Source organism: Leopardus geoffroyi, chromosome B2 (assembly GCF_018350155.1).
Source record: "Leopardus geoffroyi isolate Oge1 chromosome B2, O.geoffroyi_Oge1_pat1.0, whole genome shotgun sequence".
In the NCBI taxonomy this organism is placed as follows: Eukaryota; Metazoa; Chordata; class Mammalia; order Carnivora; family Felidae; genus Leopardus; species Leopardus geoffroyi.
The window spans coordinates 5,375,613-5,395,677 of NC_059332.1; the positions used below are offsets into that span (position 1 = coordinate 5,375,613).

Sequence of the window (20,065 nt, forward strand, 5' to 3'; positions counted from 1 at the left end):
CAGGTCCACACCAAGACATATGGTAATTAAAATGGCAAAAAGTGGTGATAAAGAGAGGATATTAAAAGCAGCAAGAGAAAAGAAGAACATCAAATACAAAGGAAACCCCACAAGGCTATCAGCTAATTTTTCAGCAGAAACTACAGGGAAGAAGGGAGTGGCAGGATATATTCAAAGTGATGAAAGGAAAACAATCTGCAGCCAAAATTACTCTATCCAGCAAGGCTATCATTCAGAACAGGAGGGATAAAGAGTTTCTCAGGCAAACAAGTATAAGGAATTTATCACCACTAACTCAGCCTTATAAATGTTAAAGGGGACTCTTGGGAAAGACTGTGAGAGTATGAAAAGTAGGAAACACAAAAGCAGTAGAAATAAGTATATCTGTAAAAAATCAATCAAGGGACTCACAAAATAGAAGGATGTAAAGTATGACACCATATACCTAAAATGTGGGAGAGGAGTAAAGGATGGTTCAAACTAAAGTGAACACCAGCTTAACACAGACCGCTATATTAGCAGAAGATGTTATTTACAAACCTAATGGTAACCACAAATCAAAAGCCAGTAATAGATATGCAAAAAATAAAAAGAAAGGAATCCAAGTATATCACTATAGAAAGCCAACTAATCGTGAGAGAAGAGAGCAAGGGAACAAAGGAAAACAGAACTACAAAAGCAACCCTAAAACAAGTAACAAAATGGCAAAAGGTACATATCTATCAATAATTACTTTGAATGTAAATGGACTAAATGCTCCAAAAGACATAGGGTGACAGAATGGATAAAAAAACAAGGCCCGTCTATATACTGCTTATAAGACACTCGTTTCAGACTTAAAGACACTAACAGACTGAAGGTGAAGGGATGGAGAAACGTTTATCATGCACATGAATGTGAAAAGAAAGCTGGGGTAGCAATGCTTAGATGGGAAAAATAGTTTTAAAACAAATACTGCAACAAGAGACAAAGAAGGATGCTACAATAATCATAAAGCAAACAATCCAACAAGATGTAAGAATTGTAAACATTAATGTACCCAACATGAAAGCACCCAAATACGTTAAACAGTTAATAACAAACATAAAGGAAGTAATCAATACAATAATAATAGTAGGGGACTTTTAACACCCCACTTACATCAATGAACAGATCATCCAAACAGAGTATCACCAGGGAAATGGTGACACATCGGACTAAATGGATTTAACAGATATATTCAGAACATCCCATCCTAAAACAGCAGAATACACATTCTTCTCTGGTTCACATGGAACATTCTGCAGAACAGACCACATATCAGGCCACAAAACAAGTCTCAAAAAAAGTCAAAAAGACTGAAGTCATACCACGTATCTTTTCTGACCACTAGAAATCAACCATAAGAAAACAATCTGGAAAGACCAAAAACACATGGAAGTTAAATACCATGATACTAAACAATGAATAAATCAACCAAGAAATCAAAGAGGAATTAAAAAAAAAAGCTACAGAGACACAAATGAAAATGAAAAACCAATGGTCCAAAATCTTCAAGATACAACAAAAGTGGTGCCAAGAGGGAAGTTTATAGCAATACAGGCCTACTTCAAGAAGAAAAATCTCAAACAACTTAACCTTACATCTAAAGGAACTAGAAAAAACAAAACCCAAAGCTAGTAGAAGGAAAGAAAAGAGCAGAAATGAAATAGAAACTAAAAAAAAAAAAAACCCAACAGATCAATGAAACCAGGAGCTGGTTGTTTGAAAAGATCAACAGAATTGATAAACCTTTAGCCAGACTCTTCGAAAAAGAAGAGAGAGAGGACTCAAATCAGAAATGAGGGCGCCTGGATGGCTCAGTGGGTTGTGTCCGACTTTGGCTCATGTTGTGATCTCAGTTTGTGAGTTCAGGCCCCATGTCAGGCTCTGCACTGACAGCTCGGAGCCTGGAACCTGCATCAGATTCTGTGTCTCCCTCTCTCTCTGTCCCTTCCCTGCTTGTGCTCTCTTTCTCAAAAAATAAATATTAAAAGATAAAAATTAAAAAAAAAATCGGAAACGAAATGGGAAATAAGTGGTGTCACAGAAATACAAAGGATTGTAAAACAGTATTATGAAAAATTATATGCCAACAAATTGGACAACCTAAAGAAATGGATAAATTCCTAGAAACATATAACCTGCCAAAACTGAATCAGGAAGAAATAGGAAATTTGAAGACCTATTACCAGCAAGTAGGACTTATTCTTGTGATGCAAGGGTGGTTCAATATTTGCAAATCAATCAACATGATACATCACATCCACAAGAGAAAGGATAAAAACCGTACTGATCATCTCAACAGATGCAGCAAAAGCATTTGACAAAAATGGCAACAGCCATTCATGATAAAACCCTCCACAAAGTAAGTTTAGAGGGCACATACCTCAACAAAATAGTCTGTATACCAGAAAACCCAATAGCTAATATCATCCTCAATGGTGAGAAACTAAGAGCTTTTCCCCTAAGATCAGGAACAAGACAAGGATGTCCACTCCCATCACTTTTATTCAACATAGTACTGGAAGTCCTTGGCTCAGCAATCAGACAAAAAGAAATAAAGGCATCCAAACTGGTAACAAAGAAACAAAACTTTCACTATCTGCACATGATATGACACTATATGTAGAAAACCTGAAGGACTCCACCAAAAACCTGCTAGAGCTGATACATGAATTCAATGAAGTTGCAGGGTACAAAATCAATGTATAGAAATCTGTTGCATTTCTCTACACTGATGGTGAAGCAGCAGAGAAAGAAATTACGAAAAGAGCCCATTTACAATTGCATAAAAAAAAATAAAGATACCTAGAATAAACCTAACCAAAGAGGTGAAAGATCTGTACTCTAAACCCTATAAAACACTGATGAAAGAAGAAATTCAAGACGACACAAAGAAATGGAAAGACATTCCATGCTCATGGATTGGAAGAATACTGTTAAACTGTCTATACTACTCAAAGCAATCTACACATTTAATGTAGTCCCTATCAAAATACTGACTGCATTTTTCACAGAGGTAGAACAAACAATCCTAAAATTTGTATGGAACCACAAAAGACCGCAAATAGCCAAAGCAATCTTGAAAAAGAAAAGCAGAGGTGGAGGCATCACAATTCTGGACTTCCAAGTTCTATTTCAAAGCTGTAATAATCAAAACAGTATGATACTGGCACAAAAACAGACACACAGACCAATGGAACAGAACAGAAAACCCAGAAATAAACCCACAAATATATGGTCAATTAATCTTTGACAAAAGAGGCAAGAATATGCCTCCTATGGAAAAAGATGGTTTCTTCAACAAATGGTGCTGGCTCAACTGGACAAATAAAAGGGTGAAACTGGACCACTTTCTTACACTATACACAGAAATAAGGTCAAAATGGATTCAAGACCTAAATGTGAAACGTGAAACTATAAAAATCCTACAAGATAACACAGACAGTAACTTCTTTGGCCACAGCAACTTCTTTCAAGATAGGTTTCCTGAGACGATGGAAACAAAAGCAAAAATAAACAATCAGGACTACATCAACAGAAAAATCTGCACAGCAGAGGAAACAATCAACAAAACTAAAAGGCAGCCTATGGAACGGGAGAAGATATTTGCAAATGACATATTGGATAAAGGGCTAGTATCCAAAATATATAAAGAACTGATCTAACTTAACACCCAAAAAACGAATAATCCAATTAAGAAATGAGAAGACATGAACAAACATTTCTCCAAAGAAGACATACAGATAGCCAACAGAAGAGACAACATGAAAAGATACTCAACATCACCTATTATCAGGGAAATGCAAACCAAAACTAAAATGAGGTATCACCTCACACAGGTCAGAATGGCTAAAGCCAACAGCACGAGAAACAACAGATGCTAGAAAGGATGTGGAGAAACATGAACCTCATGCACTGTTGGTAGGGATGCAAACTGGTGCAGCCACTGTGGAGAACAGTGTGGAGGTTCCTCAAAAAGTTAAAAACAGACAACTACCTTATGATTCAGCAATCACACTACTGGGTATTTACCCAAAGAATACAAACACACTAATTCAAAGGGATACATGCACCCCTATGTTTATGGCAGCATTATTTACAACAAACAATGGAAGAACCCTCGGTGTCCATCAATAAATGAATGGATACAAAAGATGTGTTTTTTACACACACACACACACACACACACAGTCAGTCATGAGGCACCTGGGTGGCTCAGTTGGTTAAGCTACCAACTCTTGATGTTGGTTCAGCTCATGATCTCACCGTTGGTGAGATCAAGCCCTGCATCGGGCTCTGTGCTGACAGTGTGGAGTCTCCTTGGGATTCTGTCTCCCTCTCTCTCTCTGCCCCTCCCCTGCTTGCACTTTCTCTCTAAACAAACAAATGTTAAAAAAAAAAAAAAGAGAAAGACAAATACCATATGATTTCACTCATATGTGGAATTTAAGAAACAAGCAAAGGGGGGAAAAAGAGATAAAGTAAGAAACACACTCTTGTAGAGAACCATCTGATGGTCCCCAGGAGGGAGGTGGGGGGAGGATGGGGAAACAGATGGTGGGGATTAAGGAGTGCACATGTGATGAGCACCCGGTGATGTGTAGAAGTGCTGAATCACTATATTGTACACTTGAAACTAATATTACACTGGATGTTAACTAACTGGAATTAAAATGAAAACTTAAAAAGAAAAAAAAATCTCCATTTGGTAACCATCACAGTAATATTTGATTCAGGCATGAACTAGTTTTTGGTCAAGTGACAGATGCAAAAACCAGAGGGTGAAAATTTGAAGAATGACAGGATTTTTACACAGTCTCAAAGTATCTCCCTCCGAGACATTTCACTCCACGGACAGAGTCACTTCACAGGAGAGAAAGTTGGCAGACACCTCCCTAGCCGATGGTCCCAATAACGGGACAAACAGACATCATGTGCTTCCTGATGGGACTCAATGTGAGAACATACTGACAATGCATAACCAGAACCTCAGGACAAAGAAAGGCTATCAAGGGTCAAATAACGAATCTCTTTCTTAGTGAGTGTCATGGCCATGAAAGACAAAGATCAGAAAGCTGGTCTCCATTAAGAGTCTCAGGAGACAGGGTAACTATGTGATCCAAGGTCTTCTAAGAGACAAAGAGCAGCACCGAGACAAAAGCCTAAATCCAAATAGGGTCCGCAGACTGTTAAACAGCACTGTTTCAATGTCAGTTTCCCGATTTTGACATCTGCATTGTGGTTATATATGAGAATGCCCATGTTTCTAGGAAGTACATACTGAAAGGTATATAGTGAAATATTTACAGGTGAAGGGGCATCACATGTGTTGCTTAGGAAAACAGGCTGCACAGGAAAAAAGGCTGCACATACAGATACAATGACAGAGTGAATGTGATGTAATGTTGGTGTTTGAAGACACCGCATGAAGGCTCTATGGGAATTCTGGGACTATTCTTGGAAGATTCTAAAATTATCTTAAAAAGAAAAAAACAAGAAGTTTTTCCTATCCTTCAGGATCCCCAGAGACGGAATTTGTAACGGGTGAGGTACTGATCTGAATCTTGTTGTGTGGGAACCAATCCCCCCGAACCACTCACCTCTCATCTCAACGGGGCGGCTCCACACTGAGGACCACACAGGCCAGGAGCTACCAGAGGGGACCGCACGGGCCGGGAGCTATCAGAGAAGAATTCTAAAACTCCTGGCCTCAGAACAGATGCCCAGCACACCTAAAATAAATCCAAACCCTATCTGGCTCTACAAAATCACCACGATCTCCCACCTGTCTTCTCTGTGACCTCCTTCCCTACCTCTCTCCTCCTGACTCGCCTTCTCTTGCCCCTTCCGGCCTTCTCCTCCTTAAAGAAGGGCAGCCCATCCCTGCTGCAGTCAGTACGTGTGCGGCCCCCTGTGCCTCGCGTACCTTCCCACAGACCGTCCCGCTCTGTACAGTCAGCTCCTCGGAAGGACCTTCCCTGACCAGCCCATCTCCTCATCTCACTTCCTGTGAGCATCATCCTTGTGCCGGGCTTTTCTTTCATGGCACTTCTCACCTAACGTACTACATGTCTATTTCTATGCGCTCTCCTACTGTCACGTGACCCCCACATGGGCAGGGACTCCCTGCTGTTTCCCCAAGGCTGAAAGCAGTGCTTAGTGTGTAACAGGCACCGGAACTGTGTTTAGAGGATGAACGAACGAATGGACTGCATTTATTTTTCTTTACATCTCAGTACAAGGAGAACTAAAATGACTAACACTGTGCCTCGGTGATGACTGTCCTTGGAAGTGACAAGTAAGCTGAGACCTGAGAGGAAGTAGGAGCCAATCAGGCAGAGGAGGTGGGAGCTGAGGGAACGTGTGTGGGAGGAAGTGAGCCTGTACAGAAAGATCAATGCAGCACGGACAGTGGGGCCGAGTGGTTGGCTCAACGTGCAGACGAGGGCACACACACCAGGGAGAGTCCTGCAGCCCAGGGAGCCTGGATCTTTAAGGGCAATCAAAAGCCACTGGACAGTTTCACAGAAGAGTGACCACCAGACGTGCTTCTTTTACAGGCCACTTTTTAGAAGCGGAAGTGTCCTGATGAGACAGGACACCGGTTGGACAAGGACGACAGGGAAAGAGACAGAGAACGACCTTACAGATTACGTAGGACATGGAGCCAAAAAGAGTGCTGAGTGCGTATTCAGATTATTTTCTGGAAGTCTTACAGTAAGGTATTTTCTGAAAATACAAGGCTACGATGATATGAAGAACTCTGGCAGTTTAGTGTTGCGTTAATGTGAAAGTGCAGCCAAGTGCAAAGGACAAGTCTCGGGCTCAAACCCTAACTGTTACTTTATAGCACTGAGCCCTTGAGCAAATTACCTCAATTTCCTGGGCCTCAGTTTTCTCATCTGTCAAGTAGGGTAACACTTCCATCTTCAGAGCTGTGACTTGACTGAAATAAGCAAGCTACCAATGCCTGGCACGTAAGAATTAGGAAAAAAGTCCCTCATTAGCATGGCCTCTCTGTGATTCTGAATTACCGCCACCTCATGGCAGGACCCTGCAGGAGCACCACCTCACAATCAATCCTGCACACACCGCACAGGGGGATCCCGCGTTACCGTCGCCTCATGGTGCCACGCCGCACAAGCACTGCCTCACGGTGTGATCCGGCATTACCGGAACGACACAGTAAGATCCTGCGGGCTCACCATCGCATCCTGTGACCTGCACCACGGTCTCCTCACGGTGCGATCCCGCACTACCCGCACCTACGGCAAGATCCTCCGGGAGCACCATCTCACCGTGCTCCTGCATACCAGAGCCCCACAGTGGGATCCTGCAAGAGCAGTGTGCACGGTGCGACATTGTTTTGTCAAACCTTTCCCACGTGTGGTTCCAGGTTTCAAGAAACCTGAGGTAACCTAGGCTACAGTTATATTTACGTTGTAACAGGGGCTAAAAACACCGCCCGAATTTTGAATGAATTAGACTACACATTTTAATTCACTAGGGGTGCATACATTTTAAGACTCTTCTTAAAATCCACTGTATTTTTTTAAGATTTTATTCTCAAGCAATCTCTACCTCCAACGTGGGACTCGAACCAACCCCCTGGGCACCCCTTAAAATCCATTTTAAAAAATGACCTTCAAAACATAAAAAATAATCCCTAGCTTATTGAAATGCAGTCTCACCTCTTCAAGAGAAGATTCTAGATTCATTCCAAAAGCAACTCCCATTAGTCCAAAGAGTGAAAGAGAGAAGGTTCCCATGGTCAACTGCAGGTTCAGCCTCATCATCACATTACGGTGGCTGGAGAGGACAACACGTACTTGGATGAGAAGGGCCCACTAGCCATACAGCAAATTCACGAAATAATCTATTGGAGGCCACACAGATTAAATCTACACCTTAAAAAGAGGACATACTCCCATGTGGCATTTATAGATGATGATGTAACTCCTCCCAAAATGGCAGGGCCTTAAAAGCTTTATCACTTTAGAATTACTTTAAAAGAAAATATTTACTGACTGATTTATAGAATGCTTTCTTACCTGTCCAGATTGATGAATATGATACTCTGTGAATCATCAATCAGTGCCCTGAGTTCCCGAGCTGCGTTGGAAAGATCCTCAGCTAATCGGTAGTAGTTTTCCAACAGCAATTCCATCTCTTCTGCATGGTCGATTCCTGCACTGCTCTTTTCACTTCAATTAAAAGCGTTAACATAATTAACATACCCCCAATACATGCATCATACATTCATACCAAAAACTTCCTGATTCTGTATACAATATTCAGCTACCGATGACAAAACTGGCCTTTGTCTTTTCTTTTATTGTGATGGAGGTGAGTCTGTGAGTGGCTTTGTCAGGCGACCCCAAGCACTATTAGACTAAGTGGGGCGGGGGGGGGGGGGGCGCACAGGCCCTATCCCCAATGCAGGATAGCCGGGTTCACTGTATTCCAGGGCCCCAATTCACAGGATTCTCATGCAAATATGCACTATCACCTATAGGAAAATCCAGATGTGTAAATGCTGGTGAAGGAGTGCAAATGAGTGCAAATCAGGTAAAACTAAAAACGAACATAGCATTTCCTTTCCAAGATAGATACCTAATGTTATTTTCATATAGGAAGAAAAGTGTTCTTGAATGATATCAATAGTTATTTTGTGAGCCTTTACTTATACTCCCTACCACCCTACCATAGGGAGTAAGAAGGAGTGAAGTGCTCTGTGAAAGACACTTACAAAGTATATTAGACACAGCCTGGCCTAATAAAAAGCAAATAAGAGTGTGTTCAAGTTCCTGCTATTATATCTCGCTGCTATAATAGCCCTTTTAATCTTAATTTTTCCTTTTTAAAATATAGGTAACTAATGTCTCAAAATGCTTTAAAAAATCTGTAGACTGTGGAAACTATGGACATGACAAAGATGTCTCCATTAATTTCTAAAACTCATCTACAAAGAACAAAAAAATATTGAGTACTTAAAAAGTAAGCATTTAACTTGAGTGGGCATAAGGAGAGTAAATGATTTCTAATTTTGTAAGACATAAAAGATTTATAAGATTAAGCGTTTTTACACTAGACAAAAGATACAGAACATATCTTCCCATGTCTTCCATGTCTTCCCTTCCTTCGCCGCCATCTCCCCATCCCCACGTGAATATTTCCCTCTCTTCCACTGTGCTCCCTAGGTTGTCTGGGTAGATGTGTGGGCCACTTTGGTGGCCAGTCCTTTGAAGATACAGGTAATGGTGTGTTTATACTCATCGTAGACCAGCACAGTGTGCACTCAATATATCCTTTTTACACTGAATAAGATGCAATACATATGGGGAAATAGTGAAACAACCGGGGATAAGAGGTGCCTCTATTTTCTGCTTTTCAGAAAACGTTACGTTCTCTATGAAAAACCACCCTGAGGAAGACAGGTGACAGATCCGACCAAAATAAGTAGCAAAGCACGACTACATACTCACAAGACTTGTGGGTCACTCCACTTTGTTAGACAGAGCTCCTCCAGCCTCTCTTCTTCATCCAAGATCTCCAAAATGGACTCTTTGAAAACTTTGATATCGGTTTCTAACTCTGACAGACTAGAAGAGTAGTTGTATAGAAATGATCAATAACATAAACTTACACATTTCACTACAAGAAAAGTGCCTTTTTAAAGTATCTTATCAACTTGATCACTTCTACATTGATGGTAAACACTGACTTGTAAAAAAATTTTGATATTTACCGTGCACATTAAGAATCAATTCCCAAACCAAAAATACATGAAAGACCCTAATGCAGCATTTCATGCAAAACAGCTTTTCAATAAACATTAGCCCGTGTCCCCTTTTTAGCTCAACTTCCCACCTAGGCTACTTTCCTATTTTGAAGACATGGAAAGTAAGTCATTACCATTACCAAGACTAGTTGGTATTTTTAAAACAGGTAAGAAACATATTAATTTTGTATCTGAATTTATACAACGCATTTCACTGTTGTGTCTATCTCCCAAATAGGTAAATCACCTGTATTTACCTTTTGCCATTTTGTAGCAAGATGTGCAGTTTGCTTCTGTCTACAGAGGAATGTTTGGGATCCACTAAAGCTTCCAATGTCTCAAGGATCAGTGGTTGCAAAACGCTAAGTTTCCCCTGAAGAGTGCTGATCTAGATAACAACATGACCTTTCATAAGAATTAAAACAATCTTTTTAGAATACTCAGGGTCAGTGATCTATCTTCTGATTAAACACAAAAATCTGTAATGGCTGGGAACACGTCACTGCTGGAATGCTGACTCTGGACAATTCAAGAACTACATCTACCAGGTTATGAGATAAGCACACGTGATGTTGTCACCCGGCCTGCACTTGGTCAACAGGGAATCAGCTCTCATACAGTCTTCCCGCATAAACATTCATTATGAAAGGAACACAAGACTGATGGACTAAAAGTAAACCTGCCGTTCCACGGCTACAACACAAACTCTACAGTTGATAACCCATGTTCTCAGTCAACAGAATGCAGTTCAAAATTCCTATATAACAAATTCTTCTGAAAATCAAAACGTAACTTGGGACTTTAAAAAAACAAATCAGTGTCAAGTCAAAGTCTATTATTCAGGTATATAGAAGCATGGCAGACATTTAGCAAGAAAGCACTGACAGAGCTATTCCAGTGGTTAAATATGGATATAACAGTTGGTACAGAGTGTAACAGAATTAAGCAGTAATTAGTAAAACTAGTTAATGACATAAATCCCAGCATTTACTGTTGGTCTCAGCATGAGAACCGAGAGCTTCCTCAGCCTATGTAACCTGTCACTGACCTCTGGCTGCACCTTCTCTTCTCTCCGTCTCCTGCTCCAACTAGTCACCATTGCATGGGCTCATACCAGCTTGAGCTCCTGCTTCATTAGCCCGGGTTGAGTGGGGGATGCAGCCATTTCCAGCTCCCTCAGTACAGCAGGGCAGACGAGAGAGAAGGGACGCAGGTTCACCCGGTCCTCACCCACTGTGCGTGCCCTTTCCCTGCTTCCTTCCCTCACTCTGGTTAGCATGCTCCTAAAACTGTTGCATGCAGCTAGCTCCGGACACTAACCTAACGAGAAGGACAGATAATGAACAATCTGTGGGGGCCAGGAGGCCAGTGACCATCCTTGTTCAGGGCCTGACAGGGTCTCCAAACACTCAGTGACTATCAACATAATGGGGGAGTCATTAGAAGAATTACACGTGGCTCCTAGGTCAAACTACGTCTCAAACAGTGGCATCACTAGCTGTCTCAAACAAAGCATTGTACAAAGAGTGATGTGGAAAGTATTAGAATGATCTGATGAGTGATCTGAGCTATAACGTTTATCATGTATATGCGGTTTTACAATATACAATTTAGTTACAGAATAAAATGGAATATATATAAAACTTTTTTGATATGTTCTCTTGTATGATACTTAGGATGTTAAATATTTTGAATTATCACCCCCGAATACAGTTATCAACACTGCACAAAAGACAGCCAACTTAAAATGTGCTTAAGGGAATGTCCTAATAGGACTCTTAAAGAAACTTTGTAAACTATACCTAGGGACCTTAGATCTATTTGATTGGGTCATATAGCTTAAGAATTAACTTCTTTCTCTATACAGGACCCTTAGAGATGTTTTCGTTTGGAGGCAGGGTGTGGTTAGGGAAAGTGCCATTGCAACAATACCAACTTTGTCTTAAACGAGACAAAGAACAGGGACACTCAGTCGGTTAAGCATCCAACTCCAGCTCAGGTCATGATCTCACAGTTTGTGGGTTCAATCCCCATATCGGGCTCTGTGCTGACAGCTCAGAGCCTGGAGCCCGTTTTGGATTCTGTGTCTCCCTCTCCTTCTGGCCCTCCCCCCACTTGTGCTGTCTCTGTCTCTCAAAAATAAATAAATGTTAAAAAAATTTTTTTAATAAACAAGAACAAATTCAAGAAGCTAAATAAAAATATAGGCTTACCCAATATTGTAGGAGTGCTTCTATAGCCCTAAACTCAAAAGGTAAAGGGTATGTGACAAGTTGTCCTTCTCCAGCCAACTGTGAGGGGAGTTCCCGGAATAGCCATTGCTCTAAATTTAAATTACGATAATCTAGTATCAGAAGACACTCTGGAGTTATCACAGCTTTCAAATACTGTAAAAAAAAAAATCATATATATGTATACACAAACACATACACATGCATATATGCAAGTTATAGAGCTGCAGGAGAAGAGTAACAGCCATAAAGTAGGGTTTAATACTTTTTTAAACTTGGATTAAGCCTAAACCAAATCATTGTTAATTAGGTTTTTTTTTTAAAAACCCTAAGATATACTTTTTAAAGAAAGGAAGCCTAAAATATATGTAAGTCTTGATACCTCTAACCCTCAACAGAACTGGAATCAAACTACATATGAAGACTTACGGGTAATCATGAGAATAACAGGGAACAAAGAAAAGGTTTTCTTAAAAGTCACGTTTTGGTGGACTTTCAGAAATGACTTAATCATGATTAGTTTGGCTGAAATGGGAAAGTTGCCTTTTTAAAATGTTACCAAAACATATTAAGCTATTTGAAAATATAAAGATAAAACATAATCTTAATGCTCTAATTTAGAACACCACGAAATTAGAAATTTATTCTCAAGACTGGCATCCTTTTAGTGAGAAGAGTCATATGGACAGGTAGCCTGTGGCCACTGTATTAGTGACATAAAAATTAGAGATTTTTCACATTTTTTTCCTAATGTTTTATTATGAAATTTTTTATACAGAAAAGTTGAAAAATCACAGTGAACACCTACATACATATCATTTAGACTGTATAATTAGCATTCTGCTAAATTTGCTTTGTCACACACTTCTCCTTCAAAGAGATAATTTTTTTAAAACTTATCAGGGGAAAGAGTTATTTTAATTCCAGTATACTTAACACAGTGTTATGTTAGTTCCAGGTGTACAATATAGTGACTCAGCAATTGTATATGTTACTCAGTGTTCATCATTGTAAGTGTACTCTTAATGCCCTTCACCTCTTTCACCCATCCCCCCACCCTCTCCACACTGGTGACCACCAGTATGTTCTCTGTAGCTAAGAGTCTGGTTTTTTGGTTTGTGTCTTTTTTACTTTGTTCATTTTTGTTTCTTAAATTCCACATGAGTGAATACATATGGCACTTGTCTTTCTGACTTTTTTCACTTACGATCACATTCTCTAGCTCCATCCATGTTGTTACAAATAGCAAGATTTAATACTTTCTTATGGCTAATATTCCATTGTGTGTGTGTATACCTCACTTCCTTTATCCATTCATCTACTGATGAACACCTGGGTTGCTTCCATAATTTGGTTATTGTAAATAATGCTGCTATAAACACAGGGGTGCATATATCTTTTCAAGTTAGTGTTTTCGTTTTCTTTGGGTTAATACCCAGTGGTGTGATTGCTGAATCATAGGGTAGTTCTATTTTTAACTGTTTCAGGGATCTCCATACTGTTTTCCACAATGGCTGTACCAGTTTGCATTGCCACCAATAGTGCACGAGGTTCCTTTCTCTCCACATTCCCACCAACACCTGCTGTTTCTTGCATTTTTGATTCTAGCCATTCAGATAGCTGTGAGATAATATCTCACTGTGGTTTTGTATTTCCCTGATGAGTGATGTTCAACACCTTTTCATGTGTCTGTTGGCCATCTGTATGTCTTCATTGGAAAAATGTCTGTTCATGTCTCTGCTCATTTTTTAATTGGATTATTTGGTATTTTTGGTGTTGAGCATGGATTGGAGATAGTACCAGAAGTACCAGGCCCTGGGGAACAAGGGAAACTACACTGCAGACACTACACAGGACCTCTTCTTCGTAAGAACATTCCCTTCAAGGACAGGAGATGTAGCTGACTTTCCTACACACAGAAACAGGTAGAGATACTCATACAGAATGAGAAGACAGGGAATTTGTCCCAAATAAAAGAACAGGACAAGGCCATAGCCAGAGATCTAAATAAAACAGGATCAGGTTAGGTAACAAACCTGATGGAGAATTTAAAACAATGATCATAGGGATACTCAATGGACTTAAGAGTGGACAACATCAGTGAGACCCTTGACAAAGAGATGAGGAAACAAAGAGATAAAGGGCTCAATACATGAAATGAGAAACATTTCGCTTGATGGAATAAACAGCAGGCTGAAGAAGCAGAGGAATAAATTAATGACCTAGAAGACAGAATAATGTAACCAAGCTATACAAAAGGGAGAAAAAAGAATTATGCAACAGAACAGCCTTAGGGAAATCAGTGACTCCATCAAATGTAATAACATTCGTATTACGGGAGTCCCAAAAGAAGAGAGACAAAAGGAGGTAGAGAATTTATCTGAAGAAAAATAGCTGAAAACTTCCCTAATGTGGGGAAGGAAACAGATATCCAGATTCAAGAGGCACAGAGAACTCCCAACAAAATCAACATAAGCATATCCACACGAAGACCTATTGTAATTAAAATGGCAAAATACAGTGATAAAGAAGTAATATTAAAAGCAGCAAGACAATAGAAGACAGTTACATACAAAGGAAACTCCTTAAGCCTAGCAACAGATTTTTTTCAGCAGAAATTTTCCAAGACAGAGAGACGGCATGATACATTCAAAGTACAAAATGGGAGAAACCTGCTGCCAAGAAAGAATACTCTATCCAGGGGCTCCTGGGTGGTTTAGTTGGTTGAGCGTCTGACTTTGGCTCAGGTCATGATCTCACAGTTCGTGAGTTCGAGCTCTACATTAGGTTCTGTGCTAACTCTCAAAGCCTGTAGCCTGCTTCAGATTCTGTGTCTCCCTCTCTCTCTTCCCTTCCCCTGCTTGTACTCTGTCTCTCAAAAACAAATAAATATTTTTAAAAAATTAAAAAAGAGAATACTCTATTCAGCAAGGCTGTCATTCAGAATTGAAGTAGAGATAAAGAGTTACCCAGGCAAACAAAAACTAAAGGAACTCATGGCCACTAATCCAATCCTGCTAGAAATGTTAAAGGGGAATCCTTGACTGCAAAGGAAAGACCAAAAATGACAGTATGAAGGTAAGAAACACAAAATCAGTAAAAATGAACATTTCTAGAAAAAAAAATCAGTCAAGGAACTCACAAAATAAAAGGACGTAAAATATGACATGTATACCTAAAATGTGGGGGCGGGAGGGGAGAAGTAAAGAATGGGTCCAAACTTAAATGACCATCAACTTAATACAGACTGCAAAGGACGTTGTATATAAACCTAATGATAACCAGAAATCAAAACCAGTGATATGAAAAAAAATATAGAGAAAAGACTCCAAGTATATCACGAAAGAAACCCAGCAAACCATGAAAGAAAGGATCAGAGAAAATCTTCAGAAACAACCACCAATCATATAAATGGCATAAATACATTATTTTGAATGTAAATGAACTACACACTCCAATCAAAAGACACAGAGTAACAAAATGGATTAAAAAAAAAAAAGACCAATCTATATGCTGTCCATAAGAGATGCATTTTAGACCTAAAAACACATGCAGATCAAAAGTGAGGGGGTGGAAATATTTGTCATGCACATGGAAGTGAAAAGAAAGCTGGGATAGCAATATTTAGATCACATAAAATAGATTTTAAGAATGTAATTGGGGCACCTGGGTGGCTCACTCTGTTGAATGCCCGACTTTGGCTCAGGTCATAATCTCATGGTTCATGAGTTTGAGCCCTGCATCAGGCTCTGTGCTGACAGCTTATAGCCTGGAGCCTGCTTTGAGTTCTGTATCTCCTTCTCTCTCTGCCCCTCCCCTGCTCACACTCTGTCTCTATCTCTCAAAAATAAACAAACTTAAAGTTTTCAAAAACAAACAAAAACAAAAACGAAGACTGTAATAAGAGATGAAGAGGGACACTATATAATTATAAAAGGGACAATCCAACAAGAAGATGTAACAATTGTAAATATTAACGCACCCAACATGGAAGCAACCAAATAGATCAAATAGTTAAACATAAAGGAACTAAGTGAGAATAATTCAATAACAATAGGGGACTTTAACACCTTACTTATATCAATGGACAGATCATCCAATCAGAAAATCAACAAGTTAGGTGATGGGCATTGAAGAGGGAATCTTTTGGGATAAGCACTGGGTGTTGTATGGAAGCTAATTTGACAATAAATTTCAGATATTTAAAAAAAAAAAAAAAAATCAACAAGGAAACAATGGTTTTTTGTTTTTTTTTTTTTTGAGAAAAAGAGAGAGAGGCGGAGAGAGAGAATCCCAAAAGGGGCAGAGAGAGAGAGAGAGAGAAAGAAGAGAGAGAGAGAGAGAGAGAAAGAGAGAGAGAAAGAGAGAGAGAAAGAGAGAGAGAGAGAGAAACAGGGCTCGAGATTACCTGATGTGGGACTCAAATTCACGAACCATGAGATCAAAACCTGAGCCGAAGTCAGATGCTTAATGACTGAGCCACCCAGCACCTGGAAACCATGGCTTTGAATAACACACTGGACCGCATGGATTTAACAGATATATTCAGAATATTCCATCCTAAGACAGCACAATACACATTCTTTCCAAGTGCACATGGAACATTCTCCAGAATAGATCACATATTAGGCAAAAAAACCCAAGCCTCAACAAATTGAAAAAGATCAAATTCATACTGTGCATCTTTTCTGACCATAACACTATGAAACTAGAAATCAACCATAAGAACAAACCTGGAAAGAACACAAATACATGGAGGTTAAATAATATGCTACTAAACAATGAATGGTCAAACAGGAAACAAAAGAAGAAAGCTGGAAACAAAGTGCATGGAAACAAGTGAAAATGAATACACAATGGTCCAAAATCTTTCAGATGCAGCAAAAATGGTCCTAAGAGGGAAATATACAGCAATACAGGCCTGCCTGAAGAAGAACAATCTCAAATAAACAACCTAACCTTACACCTGAAGAAGCTAGATAAAGACTAACAAAGCCTAAAGCCAGCAGAAAAAAGGAAATAAAGATTAGACCAGAGAGAACTATAAACCAGTATCTCTGTGAACACAGATGCAAAAATCCTCAACAAAATACCAGCAAACCAAATTCAACAATAAATCAAAACAATCATTTACTATGAGCAAGTGGAAATTATTCCTGGGATGCAAGGGTGATTCAATATTTGCAAATCAATCAACATGATACATCACATCCACAAGAGAAAGAATAAAAACCATACGATCATTTCAAAAGATGCAGAGAAAGCATTTGACAAAGTACAACATCCATGATAAAAATCCTCCACAAAGTAGGTTTAGAGGGAACATACCTCAACATAATAAAGGCCATATATGAAAAACTCACAGCGAACATCATCCTCAATGGTGAAAAACTGAGAGCTTTTCCACTAAGATCAGGAACAAGAATGTGCTTGCTCACCACTTTTATTCAACATAGTACTGGAAGTCCTAGCCACAGCAATCAGACAACAAAAAGAAATAAATTATCCAATTTGGCAAGGAATAAGTAAAACTTCCACTATTTGCAGATGATGTGATACTACATATAGAAAACCCTGAGGACTCCACCACAAAACTGCTAGAGCTGATACACGAATTCAGTAAAGTCGCAGGGTATAAATCAATGTAGAGAAATCTGTTCCATTTCTATACACTGATGATGAAGCAGCAGAGACAGAAATTAGGAAAAAAAAATCCCATTTACAATTGCATGAAAAATAATAAGATACTGGGGCACCCAGGTGGCTCAGTAAGTTGAGCGTCCAACTTCAGCTCAGGTCATGATCTTATGAGTTTGCTGACAGCTCAGAGCCTAGAGCCTGCTTTGGATTCTATGTCTCCCCTCTCTCTGCCCTCTCCCCTGCTCTCTCTCTCTCGCTCTCTCTCTCAAAATAAGTATTAAAAAATTAAAAAAAAAAAAAAGGTACCTTGGAATAAATGTAACCAAAGAGGTGAAAGACCTGTACTGGAAACTATAAAACACTGATGAAAGAAGAAATTCAAGACAACACAAAGAAATGGAAAGACATTCCATGCTCATGGACTGGAAGAATAAATACTGTTAAACTGTCTATACTACACAATACAATCTGTACATTTAATGCAATCCCTATCAAAATACCAACAGCATTTTTCACAGAGCTAGAACAAACAGTCCTAAAATTTGTACAGAACCACAAAAGACCCTGAAAGAGCCAAAGAAATCTTGAAAAAGCAAAGCAAAGCGGGAGGCATCACAATTCTGGATTTCAAGTTGTATTTCAAAGCTGCAATAGTCAAAACAGTAGGGTACTGGCACAAAAACAGACACACAGACCAATGGAACAGAATAGAAAGCCCAGAAATAAACACACAGTTATATAGTTAATTAATGTTTGACAAAGCAGGAAAGAATATCCAATGGGAAAGACAGTCTCTTCAACAAATGTTGCTGGAAAAACTAGACAGCAACATGCAAAAGAATGAAACTGGACCACTTTCTTACACCATACACAAAAACAAATTCAAAACGGATTAAAGACCTAAACATGAGACCTGAAACCACAAAACCCCTAGGAGAGAACACAGGCAGTAAGTATCTTTTTTGCCATTGGCTATAGTAACATTTTTCTAGACATGTCTCTTGAGGTAAGGAAACAAAAACAAAAATAAACTAATGGGACTACATCAACATAAAAAGCTCCTGCAGAGGAAACAGAGGAAACAATTAACAAAACCAAAAGGCAACCTATGGAATGAGAGAAGATATTTGCAAGGGACATATCCAATAAAGGGTTAGTGTCTAAAAGAACCTATAAAACTCAATACCCAAGAAACTAATAGTTCAAATAAAAATGGGCAAAACACATGGGCAGACGTTTCTCCAAAGAAGACACACATATTCTCCAAAGAAGATGGCCAACAGGCACATGAAAAGATGCTCATTATCACTTATTATTAGGGAAACACAAATCAAAACTACAAGGAGATACCACCTCACACCTGTCAGAATGGCTAAAATCAACAACACAAAAAACAAGAGATGCTGGAGGAGAATGTGGAGAAAAAGGAACCTCATGCACTGTTGGTGGAAATGCAAACCGGTGCAGCCACGGTGGCAAACAGTGCGGAGGTCCCTCAAAAAGGTAAAAATAGAACTACCCTATGATCCAGTAATTGCACTACTAGGTATTCACCCAAAGAATACAAAAATACTGATTTGAAGAGATACATGTGCTATGTTTATAGCAGATTATTTACAATAGTCAAGATATGGAAGCAGCCCAAATACCTGATTGATGAGTGGATAAAGACATGAGATATATACATATATTATTCAGCCATAAAAAATAATGAAATCTTGCCATCTGCAAAGATATGGATGGAGCTGAAGAGTATAATGCTAAGTGAAGTAAGTCAGAGAAAGACAAATACCCTGTAATTTCACTCATATATGGAATTTAAGAAAGAAAGAAAAAAGGAGCAAAGGGGGGAAAAAAAGAGACAAACCAAGAAAATAAGATTCCTTAACTATAGACAACAAACTGATGGTCACCAGAGGGGTAGGTGGGTGGAGGGATGGGGACAACAGGTCATGGGGATTAAGGACTGCACTTGTCATGATGAGCACTGGTGATTAAAGTAAAAATTTTTTAAAAAAATCAAAGAAGTGTTGCTGGTATTTTCACAGGGATTGCATTAAATCTGCAGATTGATTCTGGAAGTCTGGACATTTTAACTCTTTGTTCTCCCAATCCATGAGCATGGAATATCTTTCCATTTTTTCATGTCATCTTGAATTTCTTTTATCAATGTTTTATTTCTAGGTATTTTATTATTTTTGGTATTATTGTTATTACTATTTCTGATACAATTGTAAATGGGACTGTTTAATTTCTCTACTACTTTGTTATTAGTGTACAGAAATGCAATGGATTTCTGTCTGTTGATCTTGTATCCTGTGATTTACTGAATTCACATATCAGTTCTTATAGTTTTTTGGTGGACAAATACTTTTTTAAAGGGTTCTAG

At 39.1% G+C, this 20,065-nt stretch overlaps 1 protein-coding gene across 2 annotated transcripts in view; it reads right to left on the bottom strand.

Annotated features, from left to right (window-relative positions):
* MRS2 (magnesium transporter MRS2) overlaps positions 1-20,065 on the bottom strand; it is a 34,628-nt gene that overhangs the window by 6,777 nt on the left and 7,786 nt on the right. The window contains exons 5-10 of one of the 2 annotated variants that reach the window (XM_045497230.1): positions 12,019-12,192; positions 10,063-10,193; positions 9,510-9,626; positions 8,076-8,228; positions 7,716-7,833; positions 4,470-6,994 (exon numbers count right to left, since the gene is read on the bottom strand). In XM_045497230.1, coding sequence (XP_045353186.1) covers positions 6,923-6,994; positions 7,716-7,833; positions 8,076-8,228; positions 9,510-9,626; positions 10,063-10,193; positions 12,019-12,192 — 765 coding nt within the window. In that variant the 3' untranslated portion in view covers positions 4,470-6,922. Of the gene's footprint in view, positions 1-4,469; positions 6,995-7,715; positions 7,834-8,075; positions 8,229-9,509; positions 9,627-10,062; positions 10,194-12,018; positions 12,193-20,065 lie in introns of those variants that run through there. The other variant, XM_045497229.1, reaches the window with a different exon arrangement.